The 11,315-nt window shown below is 41.4% G+C and overlaps 2 protein-coding genes across 2 annotated transcripts; both read left to right on the top strand.

Annotated features, from left to right (window-relative positions):
* LOC8057901 (calvin cycle protein CP12-3, chloroplastic) lies at positions 54–908 on the top strand. The gene has a single exon (XM_021464302.1). The coding sequence runs from the start codon at positions 254–256 to the stop codon at positions 665–667; it is 414 nt and encodes a 137-aa protein (XP_021319977.1). The 5' UTR covers positions 54–253; the 3' UTR covers positions 668–908.
* LOC8064013 (phenylalanine--tRNA ligase beta subunit, cytoplasmic) lies at positions 1,541–8,798 on the top strand. Its single transcript, XM_021464299.1, has 19 exons — positions 1,541–1,713; positions 1,809–1,864; positions 1,964–2,067; positions 2,179–2,308; positions 2,842–2,957; positions 3,068–3,134; positions 3,559–3,600; positions 3,741–3,782; positions 3,954–4,030; positions 4,363–4,489; positions 4,592–4,759; positions 4,835–4,960; positions 5,053–5,163; positions 5,284–5,418; positions 6,720–6,794; positions 7,455–7,562; positions 7,652–7,738; positions 7,811–7,897; positions 8,246–8,798. The coding sequence occupies exons 1-19, from the start codon at positions 1,656–1,658 to the stop codon at positions 8,312–8,314; spliced, it is 1,785 nt and encodes a 594-aa protein (XP_021319974.1). The 5' UTR covers positions 1,541–1,655; the 3' UTR covers positions 8,315–8,798.

The raw sequence follows: 11,315 nt of genomic DNA, 5'->3' as shown, positions 1-11,315 counted from the left end.
CTTGTAAATAAAATACGCACGTTTGGCCAAAACCTAATGCACTGATAGAAGAATTGCTTTCCGTTTTTAATCATTCCCATTGTTTTCCAAGAAAAATATTTCCAGATTTTTTTCTCGAAACGTGAAAGAAAATACTACAGTCCGAAAGGATAAGCATGACTCTAAAAGAAGTCAAAATGCGCTTTGTGAGCTCAGAAGTGGCTCTTGAGACAAATCGTACTGCTGCCAATCAGACAATCAGTAATCAACAGCAATGGCGTCGCCATCCATCGGCTGCCCCTCCTCCGCCCCGACTGCTCTCTCCGCGGGAGCCGGCGCGCGCCGACCGCCGTCCTGCGTCCACCTGTTGTGCCACCGCCACCAGCAGCATCGGTCGAGGCGAGTGGTGATGGCGGCAGCGAGGCGGCGGTACAGGGGGACGGTGAGGAGGGAGGCGGCGCTGGCGGAGCTGGTGGAGCGGAAAGTGGCGGAGGCGATGGAGGCGTGCGGGGAGCGCGGGCAGGACCGCGACGACGAGGGGTGCCGCGTGGCGTGGGACGAGGTGGAGGAGGTGAGCCAGGCCAGGGCCGACCTCCGGCGCCGCATCGCCGAGGCCCCCGGCGACCCGCTCGAGCACTTCTGCGCGCACAACCCCACCGCCGACGACTGCGCCGTCGTCTACGAGTGACTGCACGCCAACCGCAGGTCGCGGCTGTACTTGTACGATCTAGTAGGGGTCTGTTCACTGCTTGCAGATCGATCGATCGATCAGAGAGATTCGAGATGGAACAGGATTTCAGCTTTGCATTCAATTCAATTATCACGGACACGTTGGAACGCAATAAAGTGACACGATTAGTCATCGTTAGCGTCTCTTCTGTTCATTAGAGAGCGCAAGCAAGAGTTAATATCTGTCATTTTCGTTTCAACAGCGCTGTATTTACTCTGCATCTGAACCTGAACGTGACGAGCATTTGTTTGTATGTACGTGTGGCCTGGTTCAGTGGTTCTTGAATCCTGAACGATAGTGGTGGGTGACCGGCTGAACCATACATGGCCCTCAATTCTTACTCTCAATTATCGATGGTAAAAATTTCAGACTGACGATCTTTCTGGTCATGATGTGTACAGAGTTCTTTTATTATGCAGAGAGCAGAGACAGGTGATCTTCATGCTGATTTCTCGTAAAAGAGCTTGTTTTGGAGCATAGCTTTTGGTATGGTGATTGAATAATGAAATTCAGTCAGTTTTCAATTTTGCGCAGCCTCAAATGTCATATGCACTTGATATTGGCTCTGCAACGTCTGAACTTTCAAAATTGCAATGCCTTCTCTTTATTCTAGGAATACCATTAGATTCCAGAACCAATTGAAATGAAATACATACAATTGGCTTTGATTTGGCTACCACTTGTCCTTTCTTATCTACTGTAATTTCCTGCAGAGTTGCTAAGCTGCTGCACAAATTACAGTTCTGAGTTTTAGATGGGTCGTTGGGCTTAGATGGGCTGCCTATCATGCGGCCTACTAACTGAGTTTTAGGAGGTGCTCGCCGTTGGATGGCAGCGGACGGTGGGATGCCCTGACTGACTGCAGGCTGACGTCACCCCGGGCGAAGTGACGATTTCGTTCCCATCGAAGGCCTCCCAGACCGCCGTCTCCTCCGCCGCAGCCGCGATGCCGACGGTGAGCGTCGGCCGGGACCGTCTCTTCGCCGCCCTCGGTCGGACCTACAGTAAGTTTGTTTTCCTTTGCTCAGTTCCTCCCCTCCCCAAAACCCCAGCTCTCCCCTCCGCGACAGCTCGTAACCCATCATCCTCTTGGTAACAGCACAGGAGGAATTCGAGGCGCTCTGCTTCGAGTTCGGCATCGAGCTCGACGACGTGGTGAGCATCTCTCTTCGCCGGCCGTATCCCCTCCCATTCACTCACTGTGCTGAGGGTGGCGTTGTCTGAGTTTTGAGTGTTTTGGGGGTGCGTGTGCAGACGACGGAGAAGGCTATTATCAGGAAGGAGAAGCACCTCGAGGACGACGGCGAGGTGGACGACGATGACGAGGTCATCTACAAGATAGAGGTTGCCGCCAACAGGTCAGCGGATTTTGTTTTCGTCAATGGAATCGATGTTACTAGAATAATACTAGGTAGGGTAGGTGTACAGGATTTTGGAAACCCGGTGAAAACTTGGAACAATGTGTGCAGGTATGATTTGCTATGTCTTGAGGGATTAGCAAGAGCACTCCGTGTTTTCACGGGGACTGAAGCGAGTCCTGTATTCCAAGTTTCATCCATCCCTCGTGGTTCAATTCTTCAGATGCATGTTAAACCAGAGGTAATTTCATGTTCTTTGGACTTGCAGTGCATTTCGAATAATTTCCTAGAAGAAAAGGCTACATTTCTTCAGTTTTCCATCTCTAGGTTGTAGAGAAAATTGGTGTATGTTATAACCTGGCAATGCTCTTGAACCAGTTGATTCTTTTGGGGGTTTTGGATTGGAGATGGAATTTTATGTTTCCGGAGTAATCGAGAAATGTTGTGTGAAACTCTTTTTTGAAGGAAAAAAGAAGCAATACCCTACTGACATTTTCCATGCCACTAAATATGTATATTTTTTTGGTGCATGCTCTTTGTCATGTTTTATTATTGTTGTGAAAATGATTATAGCTTGAAGCTGGCACTAAATGTTAAGACATTAACATATTCATGATTTTGATATTTGCCTGTTATTACTAATTCTAGAAGCTATGTAATAACGGATTAGTGTTGTATTTGCTAATGTTGATGCTGATCGTATTCTCCAGAATGGTATTATTTATGTTCTCATTTTCTTCCAATCTAAGCCTTGATTTTCTGTTCTTTTTTCAGACTTCAAAAATTAGACCATACGTAGTTTGTGCTGTGCTAAGAGGGGTAACTTTTGATGAAGCAAGATACAACAGCTTCATTGATCTTCAAGACAAACTCCACCAAAATATCTGCCGGTATAGCTTATCTTATTGCTTTTTGCTTTTCATTGTATTGATATCAGGATTGTACTCAATACAATGAATCAATGATTAATTCACTCAGACTACTCCATGATGGATAACAGGAAGAGAACTCTCGTTGCTATTGGCACCCATGATCTGGACACTCTGCAAGGACCCTTCTCATATGAGGTAAAATTATCACAGTGCTGCAATAAGCTAATTTTGTAGCTCAATCTTGGGTATTATCTTATTCGCCCTGCGTTCATGGCAATCTCTTGTCATGGACTTGCACACTGTTCCTATGTTTATTATGTGTTCCACGTTTTTCTTGTGCATCCAGTTTTCTCCCTTTTGATGGGGCAAATGATTATGTCTCATGATATGTGCTTGCGGCCTTGCACTATCAAGGGAACTATCTGCGATTACTTTTATACCATCGTATGGAAAGATAAATGCAAGGACATGTTGGTGCTTGTTTGGTTGATTTTATTCTTTCTCCATTGAGGTGTATAACCAAAGATATAACCATTTCTGACATGTGGCTATATAAATACCAATGGTTGTTTCTCTCATCCTTTATATCTGACATTTGATTTTTTTTCCCTCTCCCTAGGCTCTACCACCACATGAAATCAACTTTGTCCCATTAAAGCAGGTAAAAGTAACCGATTTAGTTCAATCAAATGATTTTTATGTTATATTACTCGTTCTTTTCTGATTACCATTACAATTTTTAGTAAGTTGCTGAGAAGGCAACATTTTTTGACTCACTGTTCTAACTTTTGTATGATTCAGGAGAAAAGCTTCAGAGCTGATAAGCTGATGGAATTCTATAAAGTAAGTAGCTACATCAGAGTGTTGTGCACTAAATTGGGCCATGTATCAGGATGGAAACTGTTAATTTTTCAAGTTTTATGCTTAATATCATAGGTTAGATCTTAATACTATTATTTTAGGTGTTCTGTGCCTTGTTTACTTTTATTACTGACATCTCTTGCTTTGTGGCAGTCAGACATGAAACTGAAGAAGTTCTTGCATATAATTGAAAATTCTCCAGTGTACCCAGTTATCTATGATAGCAACAGGTAAAATAATGACATGCTCTTATTGTTGCATTTGTTGATCTCTTTCTTTCAAGGCCTGTGATCTTTTCGAAAAAGACTAATAATTACTAGAGAGGACAACAATAATTAAATCGAAAGATTCTGTTGGCACAGCTCTGGAATTTTGTCTATCTAGTTAAGCTTCAAAAAACATTGTTCATTTTTCAAGGAAAAGCTGTTCTCTTAAATATATTCATTTTGCTGATAAAGTGGCCCATGTTCTGTCATGAGTGCCATGCTTTCTTTAACGTTTATGATATAGAAAACTGTTAATACTGGTGTCGCTGCACAGCTGACATTGCAATACTTTGCAGGACTGTATTATCATTACCTCCTATCATCAATGGTGCACATTCAGCTATCACCCTTGCAACAAGGAATGTCTTTATTGAATGTACAGCTACTGACCTTACCAAAGCAAATATAGTGCTGAATACAATGGTGGGTGATGTTATGCTGTATTTTAGATGGGAACATGTCTTCTAGTCTAGTTTAAGAAGTTGAAACTTATTGTATTGATGCGCTTGTTACTTACATTTCTAGGTTACCATGTTCTCTGAGTATTGTGAGACTAAATTTGAAGCGGAACCTGTTGAAGTGGTACATCATGATGGCAGGAAAACAGTTTACCCTGATCTTTCATGTTACAAAATGGATGTTTCACTATCTGACATTCTTGGGCCTATTGGTATCTCCCAGGACGAGAAACAGGTGCCTGCAAGTTCCTGAAAGATTTAGCAAGGATGTTTCCAATCTGCATTAATAACTGTGCATCTGAAACTGTAGGTTGTCTGTCTTTTGAATAAAATGCAACTGCAAGCTGAAAGTCGCTCATTGAAGGGGGAGCCTTGCATTTCAGTGTCTGTTCCTCCAACAAGAAGTGATATTCTGCATGCCCGTGATTTGTCGGAGGTATATCTGCTATTATCTAGCTGTTTCAACTGTTTTTGAGGTATTTGTTTGCTGTCATTGTTTGGCATAATTTCTGTTTGGCTTCTACAAAGGATGTTGCTATAGCTTATGGATTCAACAATGTGCCAAAATCAAAGCCGAAGTGTATGACAATAGGAGGAAGGCAACCATTAAACAGGTTCTCAGATAAAATTCGTGCCGAGGTACTTTAGGTATTCGATATGTCTTTGTGGCATCTTGCTGATATTTGATGTCTTTGTGTTTCTTTTTCTTATGTTTTTAGTTCATTAGTTGACCTTTACTGAAAAATCCGTTGTGGCCAGGTTGCAAGAGCTGGTTATATGGAGGTGCTCACATTTATCTTGTCTTCACACGAAGAAAACTTTGACATGTTAAACAGAGCAGACGACAAAAGTAAAGCAGTCATTATCGCAAACCCTCGCACTTCTGAATTCGAGGTAAATTTTCCCTGATTTTATCGTCACCCACCCCAGTGCTGGGTGTAGCCATCAGTCATCAGCTCTCCTATGTGCTCTCAATTGAATATAGTGCAAAGAATAGTGTAAATTTTTAATTGATTGATGCCTTTCTTGCAAAACAAAAAAAAGTTAATTCATAAACTAATTACAGGATAATCATCTTTGCTGTGTTTATTTACTGATGCATCTTGCTGGTGTGTCATGATTCTGCGTTTTCTGTTATTCTACGACTTCTAGGTGTAATTAGCCGTACATTCTTGTAATCCTATCATTTAACTTTTGACTGTTTCTCCTTATCTGACTTCTCAGCCTTATCTTTCGTTTTAATTCTGCATGTTCTACACAGGGCAACTAGGGCCTCAAGAACTAACTAAATGAATTAAGTCCTGGTTTATTCGGTCTTAACCCGCTAACTGAAGAACCTGAAAAAAACAGCACTGCACATAGAAGCTGAGTAATACATTTGGCCTAGCCCTCTCTATATGAGATATCTCACTCTGATTCCTCACCACCTGCCCCCAATCCATCCACTTCCTCCTGGTCACCCACAACACCCCACCTGTCTTCTCTAGTATCGTGGCATAGTGATGAGTCAGAGGTGCCTGCGGCTACGCCCCCCTCCTCCTCCTGACTCGACCAATCGGTAGTGCCTCAGCAGGTCTGCCTTCTCCTGCCTGTGGCCTGCACCTTCTCTCACATATGTAGAGCTGTTGATAGGCGGCTGACCAGGGAGATTAGGTTGCCCTCTGAGCTGCAGTGACGGTTGGCAACATCCTCCCCAGTCCCCGAGGACCAAGCCAGCGATCATGGCAGCCACCTGATGCCAAACCTAGCTGACGGCAATGGCTCCTCCCTGCTGTCAGCAGGATGAGTCATGCTTCATCCTTTGTTGATTTGTGTTCACTTACAAAATCTACCATTATATTACATAGGTGATTTTGTGATTTATTTTTCGATATGTGTATTGCTAGCTTGGTTAGTTCAGTGCATGGCCGAGACCAAACCAAACTAGCTGAGACCAAATTTGCTTCATCTTGATAATTTTTAGGAACCAATCAGTACCCAGTTTTTGATACCTGAAATTTGAGGAAAACCGATGAACCGAACCCATTGATTCGGTCTGACCGAATGTCCACCTACTGACAACTCATGTTTTCTCTCCATATTTGATTGCCAAGGAAATACACATTGTTCTATAATGTCATTCATTTGCTATAATCATTCTTTTACTTGTTATATTGTTGGTTTGTTATAATCATTTTTTCCTTGTTACCTTGCAGGTTGTTAGAACTAGTCTGATGTCGTGTTTATTGAAAACACTGAAACATAATATAGATCATCCAAGACCTATAAAGGTACTTTTTGAAAAGAAGCAATATTTATATTTGCTATATAAGTGTATGGAATATTGTGTCACATAAAATGCCAACTAAATAAAGATTAAGCCAGAAAAAGAAACTTCACATTTCTCTTGCTGTTAGCAGTGTCATTTTTCCTGTTGTTTTCCTTTCCCTTCCAACTTAATTGTGATTGCATGATAATCCTCTCCTTCAAATACTACATTTGAACCATAGTATAAGCCCATTTAGGATTTCTTGATCAAACCTTAAACATTGACAATGAATATCTAAAAGTCAAGTAGATTGGTAACATAAGTTTTATGTTGCTAGATTAGTTAAAAAATACTTTTTATAATATATTTTCTATTTGTAACATGTTATTTACAGTATTACCTGTCAAAGTGTCATTGGAGACCATGTGTCAATGTTCTAATGGATTTTTGGATTAGAGAAAGTAACTATCTACTCCTTCATTTTTACCAATGTTGACTTTAATTTATCAATACATAAGAAGAGCTTTAATACAGCTTCTAGTGTTGGATATGACCAAACAGTTACTGCTGCCATGGTTTTTTTTTTTTTTTTTTTTTTACAATACTGCTGCCATGGTTACGGTCTTCCTTCTAAATGGAAATGTTCCCATGATTTTGATCTTTCAAATATTTACCATTGTAGATTTTCGAAGTTGGTGATGTCGTGATGCTGGACTCGTCACGTGATGTTGGTGCCTCTAATAATCGCAGGCTTGCAGCTTTGTACTGCAATAGGGTTTCTGGATTTGAGGTATAAGCTTTAAGGAAAAACATATCTTTATAGGCATGTATTTACATAGCTTCTATGTAGGCCTATGCTAACTTGATTAAATTGTCCAGGAAATTATGGGATTGGTGGATAGTATTGTCAAAGTTGTCAGAGCTCCGCATGTCAACTTTGGCAAGAATTATTATGTACCTACAGATGTAAGAGTAACTTAATAAATTTTCTTGTCTTTTGCTGTTGTTAACATTTATATACTGATTTCATTTCTTTAGGAACCTGAGTTCTTCCCAAAAAGACAATGTAAAATTGTTACAAGTGATGGCAAGCAAGTTGGCTACTTAGGAATTGTCCATGCTGAGGTACTTACTCTGCCTTGCTTTTGAATGCTGTTATAACCTGTGTGCTGCTTAAGTACCAGTAGTTTAGCTGCCATATGAATGAAGATTTCTGAGGATGAAATGAATAAAGTTATCACCATATTATATATTCCTTTTTGTTAGGTAGCACACTCTTATACGCTTGAATTATGAGCTGCTCCAATTTCATAGTTGATCTATACTAAGAGTAAGAGATGTACTGGCAGAAATTACTTAGGAACACAAATGAAATTATCTGAGAGTAAGAAAATCATAACATGGATACACGTGATTTATTTTGCCAAATTTATAGCACCTATTCCTTGAGTGCTAGTCATACTCTGCTTGCAGGTGCTAAGGAAATTTGGCATTCCGGATCCCTGCACTTTCGTTGAGATGGACCTTGAAGCACTGTTGTAATGCCCGTCAACCTGAAACAAAAGAATGCTTGAAGCTGATACCTGCCACATCGGTTTTGTTCAGTGAAAATGCATGGGGTACCAGCATGAAGTGCATATTACCCAAGCTGTGGAATGTCTCATTGTGCTTCTCAATTGCATGTGATTTTGCCATGGGAAAGTAAGTTACAACGATACGGCACATACCCTGCCAAAAATTAGTTAAGGGCTATTTTCACTATGTTTCCATTGTAAGAGCTCATTCCTATCCAACTTTCTATGAAAGGTATACATTATATCCTTTTTGTAAACCATCGGGTGTCCAAAAGTTATTTCTGCAACTCTTTGCACCTCTACTCTACATGAGATCAACATGATGTAAAGCAGCCTCAGAATATTAGACTTGTAATGTCTCTTTGTTGAAACACATTGGACAAGGTTCCCGTGAAAACCATCTCTTGTGATCGTGATTGACATTAATTAAAATTTGATGTGTGTTTGCTACATTTATTGTCGCCCCCTGAGTCGGTCGAGTGAGAAATGGAACACGTCTGTCAGGTATTTATCATAGAACTATTGAACGACAGTTTCCTAGAATAATGTACCAAAGTCGAGAAGTATTGAACGACCAGAAACTGCAAATCTAACTGCCCTTTACTCTGGAACCAAAGCCTGTCAGAATGTGACGAGCATTTCTGCTTGTGGCACTGACCCTGAACCGCGTGAATCCTAAACTGTGACTGCAGAGCAACTCAGAGAAACCAGCAAGCAGTTGCAGAAACAATAGGGATTGTTGGGTATCGTTTTCAGCTTGAAGCACTCACTCACATTTCCCAAATTAAAGCCATCATTATGTACCCTCCCCATAATTAGGACATATATTGTCCATGTGCATTGATAGCTCGAATGCTACGCGCGCTTTTGAATCAGTCAGCTCGTCACAGGCACACAGCACAGAGATCGGAGGAAATGTGCAGTGATCGCTGAGACCACGACCACGATAGGCAACTCGCCCAGTGCTCCATTTGGCGCGCGGTGGCCTGTTGAGACTTGAGACTGTGTGTGTGTGTGTGCATGGTGGCATGTTCCCCGTCCGTCGCTGTTTGGTGAAGAAGCCCATGCATGCTAGACTATACACCTGTCAGGCCGGCCGTCGTCACAGCACAAGAGCTCAGGTCACACCCGATCGATTCGTGTGCTTGTGCTTGCAGCCGATGGCATTGGTCAAGGAGACTCACGGCGTGGCTCCCGGAATCCTGACGTACTCTCCTAGTACTCCCTCCGTCTCAAGATATAAGGCGCGATTTGACTTGGTGCGGTCTTCAAGATCATACTTTAACTGTTAATTTATACTATTATATATAATTTATGAAAACAACAAAAGTATCATTAGAAAGTATTTGTAAAGGAAAATTTAATGTTACCATGATTATACTATAATTTTTTTATATTAGTAGACTAATTATTGGTCAAATATAACAAAGTTTGAATTTTGAAATACGTGCATGCCTTATATCGTGAGACTGAGGGAGTACTCCGTAGCTAGTCCTCTCAATCATAGACTAATTAAGGTCAAAATATTCGTCTCGCGGTTTACAGTGAAACTGTGTGATTAGTTTTTATTTTTATATATATTTAATACTTATGTGCCGTAAGTTTCGATGTAACAGAGATTGAAATTTTTTTTTTATTTCGGGATCAACTACACGATCGAGTAGTAGTCGTAGTAGTACCCGATTCTAGCTAAGGCCGGTCCGTCACAAAGGCACCGAACAAAACGATCGAGTAGTACGTGAACCATGCCGAGGTGTAGTTGTAGTACCCGATTCTAGCTAAGCTAGATTCCAGGCGCATGTGAGGGGGCGTACTAGCTTGACCAGGCTAGAGTCGCGGTGGGCGTAGCATGCAGCATAGCCATGGCCAATATGTATGCACATCACCGCCGCCACTGATTTGGTATAGGAGGAGGAGGAGGAGGAGGAGGAGTATTGTATTGGTAGCAGTAGCAGTATACTCCACGCTTTGCTGCTCGTCCTCGGCCTCTGCATGCATGTCGTATGTATTCCATGGGATGTGGATGGATCCCAGCCAGATCATCAGGCCTGTAACACGTAACACCCGACCCGCAAGTACGTTCAGTTTGTTAGGCCCTGAGTGAGCGCCGACGTGAGGGTCCCGGTCCCGGGTCCGGGGGGGTACGAGTACGACCGAATCGCCTCCATATCCAGACGTACTAGTACGCCGCATTATTCAATTTCGTGCAGGCACCCTTGTTTAGTTCATAAACATTACACCACTTTCGTTTGCATTTTATAAATATTATCTAATCATAACTAACTAAATTTAAAAGATTCGTCTCATAAATTATAGATAAATTGTATAATTAATTAATATTTTTATCTATATTTAATGCTACAGTCATGCACCATAAGATTCGATATGATGAGAAATTTATATTTTATTACAAAATTTTTTTGGAAAACCATCCTGTTACCGAATCTACGAGGTATTGAGCACTGTTTTTTTTCGGTAAAACAGTCTCGCAGGTGCGTGAGTGGTTGGGGTGCTGAGCGGAACGGGTCGACGGACTACCGTACTCAGACCGAATTCGTTTAGAGAGGTTGAGATCTGTCCGTAACCGAATCCGAATGTTTAATATCCGATGCCGTATCCGTATTCGAATACTTTAATCGTATATTTATGATGTCGACATTCAATCGTATCTTATCCGATATTGTTGACATTATTCGTATCGAATCCAAATCTGACCAAAAATATGAAAACAAATGTGATATCAGCGATATCCGTTCGTATCTGATCCGTTTTCATCCCTGGACGGAGGTGAAAATGAAACCGAAAACAAAAGCAAAAGAAATCCCATGGCCTTGTTTAGTTCTCCAGAAATTTTGCAAAATGTTTTAGATTCCTCGTCACATCGAATCTTTAGACGTATGCATGGAGTATTAAATATAGATGAAAATAAAAACTAATTGCAGAGTTTGGTCGGAATTGACGAGACGAAT

This window comes from Sorghum bicolor, chromosome 7 (assembly GCF_000003195.3).
Source record: "Sorghum bicolor cultivar BTx623 chromosome 7, Sorghum_bicolor_NCBIv3, whole genome shotgun sequence".
NCBI lineage: Eukaryota > Viridiplantae > Streptophyta > Magnoliopsida > Poales > Poaceae > Sorghum > Sorghum bicolor.
The sequence above is the reverse complement of the archived record's forward strand: the minus strand, read 5'-3'. Positions and strand labels throughout refer to the sequence as shown.

Bases quoted from the DNA above. Each gene is read 5' to 3' on its own strand.
- LOC8057901 (XM_021464302.1), top strand. From the start codon at position 254: ATGGCGTCGCCATCCATCGGCTGCCCCTCCTCCGCCCCGACTGCTCTC.
- LOC8064013 (XM_021464299.1), top strand. From the start codon at position 1,656: ATGCCGACGGTGAGCGTCGGCCGGGACCGTCTCTTCGCCGCCCTCGGT. The intron at 2,958-3,067 runs GTATAGCTTATC...GATGGATAACAG, and splicing joins CTCCACCAAAATATCTGCCG to GAAGAGAACTCTCGTTGCTA. The intron at 4,961-5,052 runs GTATATCTGCTA...GCTTCTACAAAG, and splicing joins ATGCCCGTGATTTGTCGGAG to GATGTTGCTATAGCTTATGG.